This window comes from Sus scrofa, chromosome 11, assembly GCF_000003025.6.
Source record: "Sus scrofa isolate TJ Tabasco breed Duroc chromosome 11, Sscrofa11.1, whole genome shotgun sequence".
In the NCBI taxonomy this organism is placed as follows: domain Eukaryota; kingdom Metazoa; phylum Chordata; class Mammalia; order Artiodactyla; family Suidae; genus Sus; species Sus scrofa.
Window position 1 is genome coordinate 43762050 of NC_010453.5, and position 23196 is coordinate 43785245.

The 23196-nt window shown below is 33.4% G+C and overlaps 1 protein-coding gene across 1 annotated transcript in view; it reads right to left on the minus strand.

Annotated features, from left to right (window-relative positions):
- The window catches only part of DACH1 (dachshund family transcription factor 1), a 422381-nt gene continuing 402521 nt past the window's right edge, over positions 3337-23196 (minus strand). Inside the window, exon 11 of the mRNA XM_001924267.6 lies at positions 3337-6097. Coding sequence (XP_001924302.4) covers positions 6060-6097 — 38 coding nt within the window. The 3' untranslated portion in view covers positions 3337-6059. The remainder of the gene's footprint in view (positions 6098-23196) is intronic.

Sequence of the window (23196 nt, forward strand, 5' to 3'; positions counted from 1 at the left end):
ATGAATTTTCTAGCGCTCCCATCCCTGATATTCCTCCCTTAAACACGCATTATGCTGTTAGATCATTCGCCTTTTGGCTCTTTGATCAGATTCTCCATTCTTGGCCCTGGCCCTGTTTTACATTGCTGACAATTTCATTCCCTGAGAACTTTCCCATTTTCATTTAGGCCCTGATACATACCTAATTGTCTCACAGTAGCTATCTGTGGGAAAAATAAAAGCAAAGCATCTAAAGCCTATACTAAAAAGCCTCAAAAGCTGTTAATGGAAGGAGCCAAAAACCACTCATCATAAATGAGCCCAGGAACATGACAACCAGGTGGATTTAAGTAATAGATCCATCTCAATGAGGGTATCGTTTCCTTTGTAAATTTAACAGGATGAGTTAGTAAGAAAAGGGCTGACTGGTATCAACATCGCCTCCTCCCAGCTCCCACTCTTGGGATAGAAGTTAACAATAGTATTTCTAAAAAAACATATGTTAATAACTTAGTAGTCACCGCTTTAGTTTCTACTTTTAAAAAAGTCAATTCAAAATATATTATTAGATGTGAGTACACCCAATACATAGAAAATAGAGATGCCTCCTGCTGGAGATGTATCAACAAACATATCTTTATCTGTAGCTGTAGACAAAGTTTAACATACAATAAGAACTATTGAAAGAGTAGCCAAAGCACTTCAGAGAAGATAGAAAATATGAGCAGAGTATCTTAAAGCTCTTGATGATTCACCAAAGAATATTTACTTCTGGGAGCTAATCTTACTACAGTGTTGAATTCGATTTTGATTAATCTATACTGGTTTTGAACATATAAATTGATTCAGTATTCTTAGTAGTTGCCCCAGGTATTACGTTCTATATGTAAAACTTATCGTGGTTTACTGGTATGGATGGGCATTCTACCAGTTCAAATAAAGTGTAGAAACGTTACCTCTTTCACATGCCTTTATACTTCCTCACTTACAAATTGTCCTAAATGTTCCTCTCCTTACATTGAGAATCACTCCACACTGTGTCATAATTCTTTTCTTCTACAATCCTGGAGTCTTTCTAAAGAGAAGAGCTTAGGACTGCTTCTCAAAAACTGGATTCTAGGCATGAAAATCTGAGGGTTCTCCTCAAATGTGAAAAATATTTGTACTGAAGTTATTCAGAGGGAGAAGCCTCAGTAGTGATTAAAACAGAGTTTTTCCCTCCCTGTGTAGTTAGTTCTGAAGTTATATTAATTGAAATTATTTAGAAAAAATAATGTGACATTTATTTTACCTGATTAGGAATGGAAATTCATACACTAAAATTACTTTTTAAAAATATATTCATTCACAATACTAAAATTGCTTTTTAAAATACATTAATTATTTTACAGATTTTATGTAATTTTAATGATTTTCCCAAGCTATCAGTTGACTTTTTTAGTGTCGGCACAGATCACAATGCCTCCCACATACCCCAGCTACCCCATGTCACTCATTACCCAGCACATTCATTTGTCATTTAGGAGTGTATGCTCTGTGTTTGAAACATTTTAAGCCATTACTTACCTTAGAGATATAGATGCTAGATGAAAAGAATTGAATATTGTACATATATATGATATAATCTAAATATTCAGAATTTATGTTTGTTGATAAAATTTTTATGAACCGTCTGCTTAATTTAAAACAAAGTTTGCGAGCATTGGTAAGAATAATGAGGTGATTGTGACAAATAAAAAAGAACATGAATTCAATAACTAGTACAACATTTTTACCTAGGGGAAAATATAACCATCCTTTTTCTTAATCTCTGCAGAATTGTCTGATTCCCATATCATCTTGTATTAGTCACTAGAAGGTAAATATACAAAATGGGTCATTAGATTGTTACCACTTAGAGGAGAGGTGTCTAAATCAATACCCTCTTACTACCAGTTCCATATTCATGACAGAATAGAAGATACCCAGTGAATCATTTTCTTTGTTTCTTTTTTCTTTTTGGCTGCACTCATGGCATATGGAAGTTTTTGGGGGAGGGACTGAATCCAAGACACAGCTGCAACCTATACCACAGCAGCAACAATGTCAGGTTCTTAACCCACTGTGCCACAGCATGAACTCCTCAGTGAATCTTTTCTTGTTGAAAGTAATACTTCCTATTCCAAGAAAATTATAAGCTCCTCTGAGACAACAGCTATGTTTTCAACTTCATTCATTACAACATCTAGCACCATGCTTTGTGCAGAATAGAGGCTTTATTAACGAATCTATTTAAATGAATAAAGGAGGATCAGTTCAGCTTTTGTACACCAGTTGTACATATGAAAGATAAACGTTAGCACCAAGCCTACACATGAGGAAGAGTGATATATTTACAATGCCATTTACAATAATGTTTAATTCTATTAACAACTTTACTCTCCATATTGTAAAAATGCAATCCATGTAACTTTTATTTATAATTTACTTTCCTTGAGTAATAAATAACTTTAGTTCATATTGTCAATTTGCTAGTGCCAGTGAAAATACATGGGGAAAAACCTTAAATCATCACCGAATTCCACTAACATTCAGAGGCTGAATGAGGTTCTAGTACAAGTCTTACTGGCATAAACACATGATGATAGAAGACAAAAATGTGTTTGTACTGGTGACATAAACATTTGAGATTTTTTTATTAGGGGAAACATAATTGGCTAATTCACTGAAATAATTTCTTTAGACAGAAAAAAATTCACTTTCCATTCTTATGGGAATGTTTAGAGTATTCACAGAGATAGTAACCCAACATTTTGGACTGATTAAAATGTTTATATATTATTAAAGGATATTGGAATTGCAACGTTTCTAAAGGCATGTTTTTCCAATGATAGAGATTGAAAGCAAAACACCAAGTTAGACTTACAAATCTACACCTTATAGATATGGGAATAATATATTTTGTTCCATCAACATGTCTACTTTACATTATTCAGCACAAAGCTTTGTGAAATAAGAATCATGGGAATAAAAGAATATAAAGGAAAAAGGTACAAATAACAGCTTCATAAACTGAGAAATGTACATAAATAAATCATGTATATGTGGGCAGTTTGCTTAGCTGGCAAGAAACAAAATATGGAAAATCTGCTTGTTAAACAATAACTACAGAGTGTGCTTTTATGATGTTTTTCACCACAGTAATTCATATTAGAGATAGAAGCAGTTGCATGTTAAATAAAATCATTGAGCATTGTTCCCTTCACATTGTAAAGAGCTGACTTATGTTGTTTTTAGATGCCTCCCATTAGAAAGTAAATATTCCTTCAATGCTCTGCATTTCACAAAATTTAATAAAGACGAACTGTAAATAAAGTCGCAGGGAGATTTCAGACAGTTTTATTAGGAGATTGTTGAAAAGAAAAAGAAAATTAAATACAATAACAGTAAACGTGGTTCTCACATTGAAACCAGGCTCAAAGAACTAGGCTACCATAGAAAAATTTCCAATTCTTGCATTATGATGTAAAAACAGATTTTTGTACAGATTTTGTACAACAAAATTCGTAATAACCTTTTATCATTTTTAGAAAACTTTAAATATATAGATAAAAATAGACAATTTTCATAGGTCCTACATGAAGATGAGTATGTTCTGTTCCAAGGGCTTGCATAGAGCGCAAATGTGGTTATAATATAGAACGACTAGACATTAATATTTTTAGGATTACAAAAGCATGGAAACCATAAAATGGGCACAATTTTACTTGTTTAAACCAAAAAACAAATTTTAAACCAATATGTATAACTAATAAAGGGGGGAAAAAACTTAAGTTACAGACTTAAAATAACATTTCATGAATTGTAATATTTACAACGTGTTAGTAAGATTCTCTCTTAGCATATAGCTGATAGCTTTTTTCTTTAATCCTTGCTAAAATTTCCTTTTATAGCGAACCAAACACTAAAGCATTCTCAAAGGTCTGGAAAGTATGTATTTTAAAACTATTTAACCTACTTAAGAGGTGACTCTATGCAAGGAGCAGAGCAATGGCTGATTCTATCACTTATGTAAATTGTAGGCTTTTTAAAAACTTGCAAAAAATGTATGATTCGAAAGCTTGTCACAAGTCTCTCCAATTTTAAGTGTTATAATCCTTCAAAGACTGCATACAGGGAAAAACAAGAAATACATACAACAAGAAATAGGATCTCTTGTGCTCAAATAACAAAAGATGGTTATGGAAGAACTATGCTTAGAAAACCAAGTTTCTACAAAGCATTTCCTAACAGTGTTTTAAATAAAAATAGTGCTCCCTTTTAAGCAAGCTAAAAATAGGAACTGCATATATAACCTTTTTATTGTATTAAAAATGGTCTTAGCTGGTTAATAGCGAGCTAAACAAAAGAAATATGTTCCAGTATTGCAAGGAAGACCTAAAAAACTATAGAAGCTTAGTGCCAGCGTATCTCTAATGTTAATTCATTCACTTCACCAAATCATTAATATCCAATCAGAACTATCTTGAAACATTTTTAAGCTAGTTTTTTTGGACATTTAGGATTTTGCTATTTATGGTAATAAATAATGTTATGCTCATAAAATTTTCAGATGACAGCAAAATCATAAAATGTACAGCAACTATACTGATTCATGGCATCAGTCTTTAAAGGTGTAACTTCAAATATGTAAAAACAAAGAGAAGGTAACTTCATCATGTAATAAAAACTGTTTGCAGCTTGACTTCCAGTTATCTGCACAAAAGTGAAAACACATACTGTAACTTTCAAGACGGTGAAAATAACACGTAGGCACCCTTCCCTCTGACCAGGGTGGGAAGCACAACACATTTTAACTTTATCACTCAGCGCTACATGGTATTGGACTGATACATCAAGGATCAAGGGTTGGTTAGGTTTTGTCTTTCAGCAACATTAACATAAATGACATTAACATATAAAAATATTTCTGGTGTTTTGATTTCCTTTTCAGCCACAATCCATTCTCAATAGTGCAGTTTGGGGGCACTAACTAGGGTTCAATATACAAATAAAAGTGGCTGACATGGAGTTCTGATGTCACCAGATGCTTAAGATCTCATTCATTAATACTGTGACTCCAGACAAATATTTACATGCCTGCATGCGTTAAAACCAGAAAGGTGTCTTTCTGACCAACAGGGTGACAAAACATATTTTCTAAAATTTTCTTTTTCCTAAACTCTAGTATACTACTGCATACATAATACCTTCCTTGTATGTTTTATGTTTATATACTGTACATGTGACCAACAGTTTGAATAAGAAGCATCATTATCATGTTAAATGCTATATACCACTACCAGTTTGGAATGAAAACATGTTACATTTATATTTTTTTAAGGAAAAAAGACCTTCGGTGAAACCTTTTGGCTTATAGTCAATGCTTCTTTTCAGATATGCAAAATGTTATTTCACTGGGTAGTTGTAAATATCCATTTGTTGGTCTTTTGGAAAGTATGTGAACAAAAATCTTCAGGAGAAAACCCACACTTAGAGAGTTTAAAATTGAATGTAACAGAATATTACTCTTTAATTTATTGATTTTCTTTTAGGTTATCCTCTATGTCCCCTACAAGTTCATCTCCAAGTGTTCTTGCTGGTTTCGGAGGACATAATTCTGTAAGTCTGGGTGACTAGTGCTACAAGAGTCTCTTGATGTGCTCAGATACAGAATTTTCAGAAGAGGAAAATGGTTCATTCCATTAAAAACAAAAAACCAAAAAAAAAAAAAAAAAACCGAAAAAACAAAGCTAGGTCTTATTCAGACCTGCCTTTAACTCTGTATACAAGTGTCCAGCAGCAAAGTTGCAGTTATTAACTGTAAGAAGTTTGATACTCGTACATTTACAAACATTCTCAGGTCTCTGGTATGAACCACAGGTGAAAATCAATGAAGGAAACTTTTGTTTTTTGTAGAATACTTAAACTTTTAAAGAACATTGATACACAAAGTTGAGTAAGTTCCCTTAAAAGGACTTTATTTTTTCCAAACTTTCCAATGACGAATGTCTGACTGCAAAGTTCTTTACTGTAACATGAATTTCTTCAACAGGAAAGGTTCAGTACATGACAGTAGTTTTCAAATAGAGTCTTCCATCTAAAAAGGAACACCAAAAAATAATTAATTACATGACATTTGAGGGACAAATGTGAATATAGAAACTACAGAGTCTGATAAAAAATTTGTGAGTTCTTCGCTTGTTTAAGAAACATTTTTTCACATATTCTTAAATTTCAAATTTACATTGAATTTATGTGACTGAAGAAGAATACAGAACTTTTAGATCTCATAAATACATATTTGCTATTTTAATATTAGCACAGAGCACTCAGAAAATAGATGAGAGTGTGTGTGTGTGTGTGTGTGTGTGTGTGTTTCACTGATATGCAAAGCTAGTTGATTTCTGTTGAATGACAATTACTTCCTCCAAGCTTGCAGAACGTGATTTTTTCTGCATGCACTCAGATCTTCATCAGGTAAGACTGAGCTCCCATCTTACACTTTAGCAATGTTGTTAAATATACCACGTGCTGTAACCCATTTGAATGAAGCAGAAATAAGAAATTAAGTAACAAACCCAACTAGTAGCCATGAGGATGTGAGTTCAAACCCATGCTTAGTGGGTTAAGGATCCAGCATTGCTGTGAGCTGCAGTGTAGGTCACAGGTGCAATTTGGATCTGGCATTGCTATAGCTGTAGTGTAGGCTGGCAGCTGCTGCTCCAATTTGAGCCCTAGCCTGGGAACTTCTATATGCCGCAGATATAGCCCTAAAAAAGACCAAAAAAAAAAAAAAATCCAGAGTAAAAGCAAAACAAAAGTTTATTTTACAAACATAACATCTTCTCAATGATTCACTTTGTGGTGTGGTCTAAAGCTTGGAAATAATTGTGTAAAACATGTCTAACTTTCAAGTTTTAATACCTACAGGAGAAGAAAATCAGAAAAGGAAAGTTTTCAAACATTTAAAAAATGCATATTGCAATGTAAATGCTTGCAAAATGTCTAGCAACTTCAAGAATTAAAATATAAGGAAATAGAAATAACCTACAGTAAATTCAGGAAATAGAAAATAAATATTTTCAGATCTCACCTTCAATGTTAAGCTGAGTGCTTTTATATCATCTATAACAGATATGGTAATTAGTGGGGAACTTAAATCCAATGTTAAACCAATTTTCTACTTCGCAGAAATATTGGTGTTCTCAAATTTTATATTCCTGCCACATGTTTTAGCTTAGCCTAGTTTGTACAGTTGGAATATTATCTCCAGGATGTCATGGAACTCTGTTTTGCTTATTGATATGGTCTAAGCACCCAGTAAATGTTCAATAAACATGTGTTTCAACGAATAAATGAATGAAAGAATCAGATACAATTTTCATGTGACTTGCCCAAAGAAGATAAATAAGCCTAGTAAACTGATATTACCAAATAAACTAAAACTTCAGGCTTTCACACTCTTGTTATCCTGTGGCTAAAAATTGGGCCTTTTTAACAATTTTTGATCTTAATGATTTTTACTCAATAAAGCAGCTAATTGAAAAAAATCTAGTAGTAGAAATTACAGAAATAACCAAAGAAGTAGAATGCTGATATTTTTACCAAAATGTTCTAATTCGTAATCCTTATTAAAGTTATCCTTGCATATCTCTCCTTCCAATTACCTCAATATTTCTGTTATGCATTCAATTATATTGAAGATATCATTCTCATTCTTATTTTTTAAAATAGACAGTTGCCTAGGACTGGAGCGGGGAAGAGAAACACTCTCAAATTCTCCTAAATTCAAATTTAATTATGTGAAGTCCTTCAAAATAACTGTGAAAAAGAAATGATTTACTAAAAATTAGCATTTCAGTCTTCAGATTTTTAAAAATATGTGTACAATAAAGGAAAAAGATTGAAGACTAGAAAACCTTCTGTTGTGTCTATAGAATATTAGGTAGAAGGACTCTAGTTGCAACAACAATCTTTGAGTCTGGGTTATCGTTTTAAAAGATCCAGTGGCCAAATTTTTTACCCATGTCTCCATGTGCAATATAACTTGGCATTGACTTTCCTTTCTAATCTTCTCCGTTACTACTTTCCCACATTCAAGGATCTCAGCTTTCTTCGCATTCTACAAAAGGAGTGCTAAGCTCTGCATTGGTTTGGAGTATTCAGTCCTGTTCTTCCTTCTAGGAGCCTGGAACATGAGTACCTCCTCTTTCCCTATTTATACTTCTGCTCTCTGTATTAAACTTATTATTTATTCTCTTATTCTACTACTTATTCTCCAATACAAGCACCTTAAGAATTAACGCCATAACACTTGTCTCACTTTGAAGTTACACATGGGAAACTTCCCATATGGTGAGACCCACAAAATCAGCCACCATATCTCCTTTCCCATCAGTATTAGAAGGAAAATGCTTTAGCGTGATGCTTGCCTTCAAAATTTTAATGTCCTCTCAAACGTTAAATCTTTGGAGAAATTAATTAATTGGTATGCCTATGTACTATAAATAATTCTCTTAACATGTCACAACATTTTAAAATCAATCTGAATCTAAATGTAAGATAGATAGATAGATAGATAGATAGATAGATAGATAGATAGATAGATAGAAATATCACTAGGAATTCCTGTTATGGCTTAGTGGGTTAAGGGCCCAACATTATCCCTGTGAGGATGTAGATTCACTCCCTGGCCTGGCTCAGAGGGTTAAGGATCCAGCATTGCCACAACCTGTGGTGTAGGTCACAGATGCAGCTCAGATCCAGTATTGCCATGGCTGTGGTGTAGGTGGCAGCTGCAGCTCTGATTTGACCCCTGGTCCAGGAACTTACATATGCTGCCAGTGCAGCCATAAAAAAAAAATTTAACATTAATCATCATTTTGTATGCACCCTTACCAGAGATCATGTACAAAATATGTTTATAAAAATAACCTACTTTTAATAAATATGTCTCCTTAAATTTTTGGCTGATGTTCCTAACAGATGGACAAATGCATCAAGTGTTAAAGATGCTAGCTGTAAAATAGATTCCAACTGCTATACTTAAGGCATCTCCATCACTGAATAATACTTAGACATTGGAGATCATCTGCCTTAGAATTAACTGGAAGCTGAGATGTACCACGCAGGCATAGACAGACCCTAGAAGAGTAACGCCTTCTCCCTTTGTCCACAGAGCCTAACTTTCAAAGTGCTTCTATTTTATAAGTTTGTCATCCTTATTAAAACGTATTTATGGATAATTGAAACTTTGTAAGAGAAAAAGCTTTTAAGTAACTTTATATCATTGTGAAGAAGTTATATTGGTCCTCCAACCAACAGTGAATACCTACAGGTTAACCCAGAGAGTTAACAACAAGCTTCTGAGTTAGGGGACTGTAGGTCCATCTCAGATTTCTCATAACAAACCATCTGAAAGCAAGCTGAAAGGCACGGGTGCAAGGAAGAATATATGGGCCCATGAATCAAACTGTTCCATGTTTCTAATATTCTATAATCATGTTTCCAATACCCTGTCCTTCCCTGACCCTTCAAACAACAGGCAAAGCCATGGAACCCTGGAGAGGGCCCTGTAAAAGCAACCTACAGGATGGAGATGACTGGACTCCCTTGGAGTACTTTCATGGCTAAGACTTTATTATTCAGAGCTATGTTGTTTTGTTGTTTCCATCTGGAAACTCAGAGAGCTTTTTCACATGTTTCGGCCTATTCACACTTTGCTTTAAAGGCTGCCCTTTGTGCATTATGTTTGCTTTCTAACTAGATAATCTCACACCTACTCACCATTTCCTACATTATCTTTACTTCTGCATATATTAGCCACAGAAAAATATTTTTCCTTATAGAGCAAAGTTTAGGAAATGATCATTCTTTAATATCTCAAATGGATGAGAATTTCTTTTAATTCAAGTAAGTTGGTAAGAAAGGTAATAATGATTATCATCAGTATAGCTAATATTTTCTGAGCACCTCCTGTGTTCTGGTAACTTTATGGATTATAAATCTAAACCTCCCAACAACTCAATGACAGAGGTATTCTTAGTGCCTTTTACAAAAAGACTATTAGGGTTCAGAAAGGTTATCTTGCACATTTTCAAAGAGACAGTGAACAGAAGGGCAGTGATTTGATATTCGTGTGAATCCAGATCCATTTCACTAGGTCACTTCCTCTAATGAGCCATTAGAAGTTCACTGGAGGAGAAACACCATCTGACTTGCAGAGGTAAGGGACTGACTGTTGGACACCTTGATACCATCAGTCTCCCTGCTTTGTAAATCTGCGCTTCACCATTTTTCTAGAAAACAGAGGCTTCCTCTGAGTATGCAGAGCCTCAACTGAACGACTTGAAATGAGAACTAGAATTCACATGGTTTCAGAGAAAATATCTTGTTTTGACACAATGACTGTTTGCTTTTGTATGGGAGGTTGATATGACAGAAAAATCATCAAGCTACACTTTGTGCAGGGGAGTACTTAATTAAAAAGTCTGTTCTAATTAAAAGCATTTGGGAGTAGGGATTGAGTGAAACTATTTAAATTACAAATTCCTAATAGTTCCAAAGTTCATTGTGATTTCATGCTTACAGCTATAATTTAGTATATAAGAAAGTATCTAGATCATGAATAGTTTATTGCAGGTGTGAATTTTTGTATGCAGCTTACTGTTATTATGCAGATTTAGATCTGCAGGTAATGAATTAAAGAAAAAATTTTAACTTCGTGGTAGTAATGGTTCTCAGGTTTTAATATTATAGTTGAAGCCATCAAATCAGACTATTGTGTACAAAGATTCTATATGTTACTTATTTGCTGTGGCTAAGGAGGGAAAAATGGGGAGTTTGTCACAAAAGTTCCAGTTCTGTTTTGGTTTGGGTTTGGGAATGACGTTTACTCATTTGGTTTAATGTTTCTGCAGCTATTATTATATGTAGTTATTGGTAATGTCTAATACATATAAACAGATACAGAATACAGCTTTCGCTCCATATATAAAAGTATTGAATAGCTTGATCACTTATCTTAAAAACTAATGGGTTTGTTCAGTAATAGTCATAATCTACAATAGGATTTCGTATTACAAAATGACATATAAATTGGAACAATTTCAAATTGCTTAGTTCGGTGACATCAGAAATACAATTCTTTCATTGTGTTAAAACTACGTGAAATCATTAACAAAGGAGTATGTTAGGGAAAAGTATTATTCCATATGCAAATTGATATACATTCTAGTTTTGAATAGAATTCCCTTACAAATATCCGCAAGGATCTCTCACTTGTTTTTTGCACAAAGGGCTTAATAAATTACCTTTCCTATTAGAAAGTAGCTTTATTAAAAATGGCATCTATTTGCTCAAAACTTATATCCAGACACTTGTTTGCTGCTTTCACAAAACAGTTGTCCGTGCCCCTATCTCACTACTCCAGAGCTGGGAAAATATGAACATAATAGAGGTCAAACATATAAGATCATATATTTAGAAAGCTTAACATTACTTAAAGAATATTAGGTTAATATAAAATATAGTAGCCCTGAGCTTCTCTCAACATAATGTCTTAATCATATGAAGTAAGGAAAACCAAAACAAGTGATGAAAACAAATGTTAATGATTCATGTGATATTTGATAAGACAACGAAAGGAAGTCAAAATAAAAGCAAACAAACAGGAACAGATGGGAAGGATCTTTGTCAAGTCATAACCTCTCTTCTAAAACCCCTAAAGGAAGAAGCTAATTAAAGAAAATATTGTTTCTTGCTTTTTTTATAATTTTATATTTAGAGTAGGAACATTCTGCTGCTGCCGAGGCAAAGAAGCAGAGACACAAAGTCTACATTTAACAAGAGAAATATTTTAAGAGAGATTGATGTTCAGCACTGCTCTTTTACAAGAGGATATCATTTCTTAGGAAATGCAGATAATAACAGTATAAGTGATTTCTAGAAGTTATTGTAAAGATTGTGCTCAAGTATAATTAAAAAGTAAACACGGAAAACTTGCAACAAATTTTGAATTTTAGGTAACTCAGAGTGATAGCTGCAGAACCTGAGGCCCATAGAGTTGGGTCAAAGTGAGAGAGGACAGGACCCTAAATTCCTTTTGAATGTTTTCTCCATAAGCAGCCAGACACTTTCTAGAGAGTGGGTACTGACTGTGTGTAAGAGGGCACAACAATCAGGTTATTCTCTCTGTATAAGCCAAATATACTAGGACAAGCAGTAGGTAACTGTTTACCTAATGCACCAACATGGCCCAGCTCATTTGAAATCAGAGTAGATAATATGTTTTATTATAAGGCTAGTATGAAGTAAAGCTCTTGATTGTGGTTAATACTGAAAATGAAAATAGTTTTATAATGAAACATTGTTTTTTGTTTCTTTGCGTGTGCGTGTGTGTTTGTGTTTTTTTAATGGCCACACTTCTGGCACATGGAAGTTCCTGGGCCAGTGGTCGAATTGGGGCTGAAGCTGAGACCTACACCTCAGCCATGGCAGCACGGTATCCAAGCAGCATCTGTGACCTACACCACAACTTGCCAGATCCTTAACCCACTGAGCGAAGACAGGGATCAAACCCACATTGTCACAGAGATAATGTCAGGTCCTTAACCCACTAAGCCACAACTGGAACTCCAAGAACTGTTTATACATATTTTTCAGTTATCTTCCAAGAAGAAAGAACATGAGGAACACAGTCTTGTTTAAAACATGTTCTGAGAACAGAAGATCATCTAAAGCTAACCCTAACCCTAACCCTAACCCTAACCCTAACCCTAACCCTAGGTTAATCATAACTATATTTTTAGGCAAAGACAATGAAAGTAAATTCCTATTCTTTCCATATGAAAAAACTTTGTATGAGACTCTAGGTACATACAAGACTAGAGGAAAGACAGGAACTTTGACATTTTGACAAATTAAAGCAGGTGGAACTAGGCTTTAGGAATTGGGGTTTAGAAGGAATCATCACTGGGCAGCCTGATCTAATCATACATAATTTTAAAATGGGAAACTAAGCTGACAAACCAGTAATGAAAACTGAGTTAAGGAATGTGGAGAAAAGTCATTTGAAGATGTACAGATGGCTATGTTTAAATGTATCCAGCTTGGAATATTAAGTCAACTCCAGCCCCGGCAAAATACTTTTTTCAACTGGCTAGATCAGTTTAAAGTATCTCAGTTATTTTGAGAAGTAACATTCTTGTTGTCAATATCTTCAAGGGGCCCTTTGCCTGAATTTACTCTCAAAGGTTAAGATAATCTTGCTTTAGAGGGTTTTAGAGATCTTTTATTCTGTAACTCAGGAACATTCCCCAATTGGGGTAGAAATCTAGACCTTGTGGTCCTATCAACTGATATCTATTTAAGAACTGTTTTTAAAACCAAATCTTCATGACTACAACTAAAAAAATAGATTTTAAAAAATTATCATCATCAACTATCTACCATTTGTCTAGGAACCAAGCAAATGTCTGGTTAAGAAATTAGCCCTCTGACAAAATGTTTTAGTTCCTATTCTCATGTAGATAGGGTTTGGCTATCACACACTGTATAACTAGACCCTGTGTGTTGTTATAATACTTGTCATAGGCTCTAAACTCTTGTCCTCTACGAAAGTGTCTTTACTATGCCAATACTTACAAAACTTCACTATCCTAGAGAAATTGATTAAAGTCTAGCTATAATCTTTTTAAGAATAGGTAACATACCATATGGCTTTGCATATGTCTAGTACCTTGAACATTACCTGGAATCTGGCAAGTGCTCAAGAAATATATATACAGAAGAAACTATCAAATTAACATTACAAGACAAGGGAAAGATACCTATTATGTGCCACTAGACATTATATCTTGAAAAGAACACAACCTCACTTGAATAGTGTATTGGGTAAGAATATACAATTTGAGTCTATGCGTGAGAAAATATCAGATGCAAAATGAGAAACATTCTCTTAAGACTATTTTTTTTAAATGTCAATTTTATATTTTTTTAAAAGTCAAAAGAAATGCACAAGATCAAAGAGACTGAAGAGAAATTACAACAAAATATAGTGTGATCCTAGTTAGTATTCAGTAATGCTATAAGTGCTATGTGGGACATGATTGGGTCAAATGACAAAATTAGAATTTCAATGTCAGCTTAAATAACAGTATTGTGTCAATGAAATATTTACTGACCTGATAAATACACTGTGTTTATGTGTAAAAGAACATCCTTATTTTTAGTAAGTACCTTGTGAAATACATATTGGTAAATACACTAGTTAAAGTACCAGGATTTATACATCTTACCTGAAAATGCTTCAGAAAATACTATGCAGATAGATAAAATTATAAAGCACATGGAACAAAATATTAACACTAGATGAATCTTGGTAAAGCACATATGAGTTTTAATATTTTTACTTTTCTATAGGTTTGATTATTTTCAAATATAGATTTTAAAAATAAAATATCTTCCCTAAGTTATATGAAATTTTAATACATCATCAATATCAGATATTTACTAGTAACTAGTTAAAGACTTACACTCTCTACCACCCACATATAATGTTTCATTGATTATATGGGCAATATTTTCGTGGTAAATATGTTTTCTGTTAGTAGAAGGTTTTAAGAAGTCCCATTCAAGTATTAGGCAGTAAGACAATGCTTAATGATTTTCCTAATAGAGTTCTCCAGAAAAACAATGTTCAGATTCATGAAACTTATGGGACTGAAGGTGTGGATATAAATTAGATTTTAGTCTACTGGTCCATTATGTTTGAATGGTAAATTTATAACTGTAAAGTTTATGAAGTCTACTTAGCTGTATTAGTTTTTAGTGAGGACTGTATACTAATGTGAACTTGTTGGTATAAAGAAATTACTCTTTTGTTTAACTGTTTGAAGCACAGATTATCTTTTAAAAGTTGATCAAAAAGAAAAACAAAAAGTAGAATATAGGCATCTTTAAAGTTTTACTTTGTTTCTGTAAATAAAGAAAAATTATATTGCTGTTAGGTCTACTTTGGTAAAGTATTTGTGTGTGCTCTAATTAAGCATTCATTAGTAGGAAGTGAGAACCCATCAGAGTGGTTAATGTACCAGCAAGTGTGAATGGGGTACTTTGCACTTAGGTTACCTTGTCCTGATTGGAAGGTGAGACCTACCAACTTCAACAAAGAGAAGCACAATGAAATCGCTTATTACTTTCTACATTCTTCTATTCATTTCTGGGAGAAAGAAGACTAAGACACAGGGATGGAGGGAAATTATAATTTGAGGGCTTATCTGAACCTTACTTGTAGATGGGTAAATCATCAACTATGTTTAATAAAACAGAGCATAAAACAGTGGTCCCTTATTTAATAAAAATAGATAACTGCAGAGAAGGGAAACAAGGATCTTTCAAAGGAGGCATTTGTATCCTTTAGAACTGCCAGAAACAGGTAAAATCTGCAGTGAATAAACTGAATTTTTAGAATAAATGTATGTATTATCTCTAGAGAACAACCAAAGGTAGCAATTAGAAGGGTACCTCTTGCCAGAGCCTAGTTATTTTAAGTTTGGAGAAAAAAATCATCACATTTCTTTTAAAAGTTTAGCATTTTTATGTTTCCCTATTTTTGTAGTATGACTAATTCAATAATTTTAATAGTTATATTTGTGAGTGAATAAAGTTCTAAATATCTAGAGTTCGATTGAAAATTTTACAATGCTGAGCCAAAATGCTGGTCTAGGGCCAAAGTTGACAAAGGTCAAATTTCAATGAAAGATCTCAATTTTTTTCAATAAGTATGAGAATAGTTTTAACTAAAGAAGTGACACTTTTGTGGAAAATAGTTTTTCTCATCCAATGGAATCACCAAGTATTAAGATCATATGTGAGTGAGAACACTAACATGCTATACAAGAATTATTAAATAAGGTAGTTCTCTGGGCACTAAACTCTAAAATCAACTCACAAGGAATCAGTTCAGAGATGTGTAGAGTTCAATTAAAGAGACATATTAGTAAACAGGCAAGAAAGTGTGTTGAAACAACTATCATATCTGAAGAAAGAATATGAAAATCAGTTGAGTATCAAGCAGAGTTGATCAGGCAAGTTTTGGCAAATGCCTATCAAAGTACAAATCAGGGATAAGGTTACCTTCAAAGACTGATGTGGACATCTGGTCTACCTTTACATATATTCCTGAGTCCACAAAATATTTGAATTATATAATATCCTTGGGTCGATCCCATTCTCACCAGGTAACTTGACAGTTTTATTTTCCAGGTAGCCCTATATGGTAAAAATCTTCTAAGATGGCAGAGAAATGCTTCCTGCTTCCTGGCAGTCACATCCTTGTGAGATAACACTGTCCCCTTTAAGTGTGGGTTCTATCTAGTGACTTCCTTCTAATGAAGAGAATACGGCAAAGGTGATGGAAAGTCAATTCCAAGGTTCGGCTGTGAAAAAACTGACTTCTGTCTTACTGGCAGACATTCTTTCTCTTGATCTTTTTACTTGCTTGATCAGATGAAGCAGGTTGCCGTGTATCAAGTGGCCCCATGGAGGTTCCATGTGACAAGGAACTGATGACAGCCTCTGTCCTTTACCTGGCAATGAACGGAGGCCCTCAGTACAACACGTTTGAGGAAGTGTGGCATGTCAACAGCCACATGACTGAGCTTGGAAGTGGAGCCTGCCTCAGCTGAGTCTAGAGAGGACTTCTGCTCCTGTCATAACTTATTTGCATCCTAGAAGAGACCTTGAAGCAGAGGACCCAACTAAGCTACTACTAGATTCCTCATGTATAGATGCTACGAGGTATAAATGATGTAAACCACAAAGATTTGAAGTCATTTGTTGTGCCACAATATATAATATCCTTTCTTTTATAAGAAAGATGTCAATGTCACTAGTAAATATTTTAGTTCCTTTGATTTACAGTGTTATATGATATCTTAGCTTGCTTTCTTCTAGAACACAGAAAAGATTGATAACCCAACTCTGGTCATGTGGAACTCACCACACCAATGCTGCCTTGTGAGTGCTCCTGAAATCTTGCCCACATTTCATAGAAATAGAAAAACCAGGCTGCATATTTCCCAGTACAATATTTCTTATCTTATTACATCAAAATCATTTTTTAAATCTCTCCGGTTTGCTACTAATGGAATAAATTATTCTAAATTGCAGAATATTTTCACACTTTTGAAGGATTCGTTTTGGTCTTTTAAAAAAATATATAAATATCTGTGGGAGTGGAAATTACTTGTATTACCTTAGGGTATTATGATTCTACTGGGAATAAAACCAATTTTTCTTAAAGATTGATGTTCTTATTTTGCGATATATGATGGCCTTCTCAGAAATAAAAACAATAATTGTCAATAGTCCAATCCTTATGTTAAAGTTGTTTAAGAATAATAATGACTGATCAAATCACTTGACAGTGTGACAAAAGTAACTATCCTATGAAGCTGTATAGCTAGCTCCATACTGCTGGAATGATTACTATTTAATGAACTATCAAAAAGTAAAGAAAAAGAAAAAAAATTCTAGAACTTTTTATTAAAACTATCTAGAAATCAGGCAATCTTTTTAATGTCTTTCAGAATCTTTGGTTCAGTAGTAGTGACTGGGTGATTCAATTTTGGTTAAATCTGGTATCTTGCAATACCTGAAGCATTATTATTATAGTGCATGTTGTCCAAGAAGATAAACATTATTCTTCGAAAAGTGACCAGGAAAATATCCTCAAAATGGCCACAAACAATAACAAATGTCAGATATTCAATGCTGTCTAAAATGGAAAGCAATGAAAAAAAGACAAAATCTACTATCACAAAAATACACAATGATAACAGATAATTTTACACTTTATAAATTATCTGTCTCTTTATACACAAAGAATTTCAAGAAACATTTGAGCACTCTAGTCTGACTTACAATTTATGCTTTTTAAGTTCCAGTTAGTTCTCAGCATATATTAAATTCCATAACATTGCCAAATTTCTTTAATACAATTTCAACAACGAAACAAAAAACTCTACAAATAAACATCTTAAGTATATTATAATAAATGTGCATATATTTAGAAAGAAGGTAAATGCTGGTACATGTATATTTCATGCCCACTGTGAAACTCTGCCCTGGGTCATGGTAACATAGGCCACTATTTACATTAAAATTAATAGCTTGTGGCTGTGGTTACTGTCAGTATTGCCTTATTTTCCCATCCCTAGCAATTGTGACATGAATAAGATTAACTTATATCACCATATAGATCATTATTTCTTGAATTAAGGTTAGATTTCGAGAAGCATAATGAATTTAAGGAGCTCATCTAGGACTATGTCAAAACCACTTTATAGAAAATCTTTATTTTTCTATCATAGGAACTGTACACTACTCTTAATCTCAGGGCTATCTCCCAGTTGCACTTGGAGAATACTAAACTGATCCATCAGGAATACCTATTTTATCTGAATAATCCTGATTCATTTCAGTTGGACAGACTTCACTTCCATCACTTTTTATTTACTTTTTAAATTTTTTTTTTTTAAATCTGGTGTTTGTAGTTATTCAACCGATAATTTACAAATTCTAAGCCTCCTTGTGAATTGCAACTTTGTTTTCGGCTCTTTATAATCCAGTGCATTTTCTTTTTCATTTTTTAATTAATTTATTTATTTTTTGGTTTTTAAAGATTTATTGAGGTAGAGTTGATTTACAACGTTGTGATCATTTCTGCTGTACCACAAAGTGATTCAGTTATATAGGTAGACACATCCATTCTCTTCTAGATTCTTTTCCTCTTTAGATTATCACAGAATACAATGAAGTGATTTAGTTAGACACATCCAAATACATATTCTTTTTTATTTTTAAGGAAACTTACTTGTATAGGGTAAGAATATTAACTTGTACGTCTTGGATAATAAATCTTGCCTATTTCCCATCCAGTCTTTGATAGCATTAGGGCGACTGAATGGAGAGTTCACAACATTCTCAGGGTTCTTTATCAGGTCTTGTTTTTCACAATTTCACTATTCAGATGAGAATTCTCCAAATGCTACAGCTCTAACCAGATACCTGATGACTTTATTACCTACCAAATGCCTTATGTATTATAAAAATCATGGGGTTCCTAAAGCTTAAAATGTAGTGGAAGACTAATACCACTTTGGTCCAACACAAATTTTGTTTTGATAATACAGAACACTATTATATGAGCACTTTTTCTTTACTTACCAAGTCTAAAAAATAAGTGTAATTTTGACTTTCCCTTCATCAAAATGAGAATGTACTACACTGTTCAAATGATTGCAAAGAATATCTATGCATCAGAGGAAAAAGCTAACAATGAGAGTAAATGATTGCTGCCTTTTTGTTTATGACTCTATTCAATGTAGTTTGATTACTTGAAAGGACTGGTATTCAACTTATTGCCATATAAAACAATATCATGAAAAATACATGTCTCTTAATGCAAGAGTTGAATTGACAGTTTGTCATAGGTAAAATCTGCAGAATCAACAAAGATGCAAAATAAGTAAGTAAAAATATGAACTATCTAACATACCACTATGTATTTTGAGCATTCTTTATTCTAATTTTATGTATATAATGTAGCACTGTAAATTTTTTGGTTTCAGTTTTATTACACTCACTTTAATGGAGTAAACTCAATGCTGCGTAATCAATCCTTTCTAACTGCCATAAAAAAGCTACGTTGTTTCCTCTATTTAAAACAAATATGTATTAGGTTATTCATTACAAAGAAGGATGGTGCAAAGTGAGAGAAATGTGTTAACTCATAGTCATTTGAACATACTTTGCTTCCCAGTGTTGGATTTGTTACTCATCATAATCGTTTCTTGGGGTGAGAGAGGGTGGGGCTCGATACGCTAGCCTTTTCAGAAGAATGACAATATCAAGATTATACAAAGAGATTCTGTATTTTCAACATAAGACTTTAATGGTGCCCCAAACGGTGTCTCTTGTCTGGACCCCTCATTCAAACTGTCTCACAGTCAAGCTCCAGAGCTCTGTATCTGCCTAGGTGGTTACTCCACAATGCTTATTTTAATGCCCCGTTGTCACATCAAACACAGCAGGAGGAAGGCAATCTCATTATTGTGTACTCTAGCCTGAGTCTCTTTCCCAGATTATCTATTTCAAATTATCAACCACTATTTTCTAAACCCTGCAATTTGATCCTCCCCTTGTATTTCAAATGCACCTTCCCACTAATTCTTTGCATAACACAAGTTGAATCTTCATTACCTCATTTCTAAATTCATTACATTCTTCATTTCTTTATTCTCACTCTTTATCAACTCCTATAAAATGTGTGTCCTGAATTTAGGATTTAGTGTATTGATTTCAGATATAAATCGGGGGAGGCAGGGTTTTATTTTAATAAATATTATTTAGGTATATATTTAAAGTTATACTCGGAAGCATCCATAAATATTAATTCCTCTTGTTTGGATAAGCTATATAAAATAAGTCATTTATATGACTTGTCAGAGATTTAGACTTACATATCTAGACTTAATCACACAATTGGAATTAATTTCTTTGTGCTCTGAAAGTGCTTTGTTTACATTTCAGAAGCAACACATCAGAGTGTTACTTCATTAAAGGAGAATGAGAGATCTTTTACAGCTTTCAGGAAAAAAAAATCAAATTTTCTAAATTTCAGATTTAATCTATTCAGTTAATTGTAGGTCTTGGAATATGTATGTCCCAAGTAGTGTGCTAATGAAGCTCTTATAAGCAAAAATTCTAAAAATGAGTTACTGTGGAAAAACTTCAAAATTTGACTCCCTAAAATATTTTTAGGCATGCAGACACAGCATATAACCACATTTTAATTTGTTAAAATTAGTTTTGTTTCATATAAAATTTTTATGTATAGAAATTTCATATTTCTATATAAGTAAAATTTGACTTACAGTTCTCTGAATAATATCTTGACACCCACCCAGTTTTATCAATAGGAATTAACTCAGTATGTATTTTATTAGAATTATGTATGTATCTATGAATTATTTAGAATAGATAGCATGTCTTTTGCATTTTTTTTCAGGCCCCAGCCCTTAAGTGTATACATGTTTGTTAGAGTGAATTAGTTCCAGCAGATTAAATGCTAAAAACCTCAATATACCAGCATTAACTTAAATACTGGTTTAACTTTTTAGTCAAACATATCGATTTTAAAGCAGGTCCTTTGAAGTTTTTAAACTCCTAAACATAGACTTCGAAAACTCAAGAAGATGCACATTTTTTTTTTTTTTTTTTTTTTTTTTTTGTCTTTTTGCCTTTTCTAGGACCGCTCCCACGGCACATGGAGGTTCCCAGGCTAGGGGTCCAATTGGAGCCGTAGCTGCCAGCCTAGGCCAGAACCACAGCAACTCGGGATCTGAGCCACATCTGCAACCCACACCACAGTTCACGGCAATGAGGGATTCTCAACCCACTGAGCAAGGCCAGGGATCAAACCCACAACCCCATGGTTCCCCGTCAGATTCGTCAACCACTGAGCCACAATGGGCACTCCAAGAAAATGTAGATATTTTAAAATGACCTTTTTCAAAGGCAATCTTTTTAGGATTTTGCTGTCCCCAAATGTTTATGAGATGATTCTCAGAACAGTGATAGCAGTCTGGAAGCTGTGTTGAAAGCATGTTTATGTTTTTTCCCATTCCACATTAGAGTGAAGATTTTTAGTAATTGCAGTAAAGTGTTAAAGTTAGATTTTCGTTTCAAGAAGAGAGGAGATGAAAAATACTTAATTGAAGATAATGAGACCAGCAATTTTAAGATTCCATTACAACTCAAATTCATGATTTTGCCACTTCTAGGACTTTCCTTCAAGATACCTTTATATTCTGTATTTATTAGCCTAATTGTATGAAAATGTACACCTCCAGTTAGTGTTTGGAGAGGAAGACAAAAACCACAGTAAAGAAGAGACTAAAAGTTATCAGAGAAATGTCAAAAATGATATTTTTATATTTGTCACATTGTTAACTTATTTTACTGAGAAATTGTAACTGCTGCCAATAGTAAAAAGACATTATTTTCAAGTCTCAAAACAGTCACAGATCAATTGCATATTACTAAAATTGCATGCATACTTGTTCCCTAATATTTCATGTTGAAGCATCACTCCAAGTGTTAAAATATAAAAGTCCATATCTTTGGACTGGTGAGATGAAATTTCACTTCTTTATTGACTATAAATTTTCAACATTAAGGAAATAATTGGGGAGGTTTTGTATTATCTTTGATTTGTAAAAATAACATGCAAAGGAACCAACTGAGTTGTGATAATTCACAGCTTTTCTATGTGAATTGTTATATTTAAATAAAAGCCCATGTTCTAGTTTTTCTCACAAAGGAATAGAACTGCATGTTGAAATACTAATGAAAACAAATCTTCAGTTCTTATGTGACTTTACCAAAACAAAATCAAAACCCTTGAATCTAACTATATGGAAACTTAAGTATATAAACATCCTAAAAATATCTACCTAATTTTTGTATGCTTATTTTACAACCATTCAAGCATTCATTTTCATAATATTTTAATTTCATAATATTTTCACTGCATAGATCTACGCTGTCAGTATTTTTAGAATTAGTTGAGGATGTGAAATTATGAGAAGAGAGAATGTGGAAACTCAGTTAAATACTATTCCCATCTTTAGATAAAAATGAAGCTTGCTCTGTTGTTGACAAGGTAACTCAGATTCCTCAGTATTTTTACTTCTTTGTCATGGTGTGAGCCATGGTTTGAGGATGACTAACCCCATGTCCTGGATTTGAACTTGACAAGGGTAACTTTTTGAGAGCCAGTGAGAAAGTTTCTGTCTAGCCTGCATCAAAATCAGTTCAACACAATGGGGAACACCTATCCTTCTTTGCTATATTAATAGGTGTTAGCAAGGAACAATAAGTCACTAGGTGGATTTTGCCTGCATTTTAAAACTCATTGTAAGGTTACAATGAGGTATTTAAAAGAATGAGATAATCTAATAGGGGAAAATTGTTGTTTAGTCACATTTTGATTCTGGAACTGATAAACATTGGAAAGTAGATATAAATAATATCACACATCTCAAGATGGGGTTCTACCAGGGAAAGTTATGAAGAATTATAAGATATTTATTCAAAAAGACCATAAACACATAAGTACCATGCCATGAA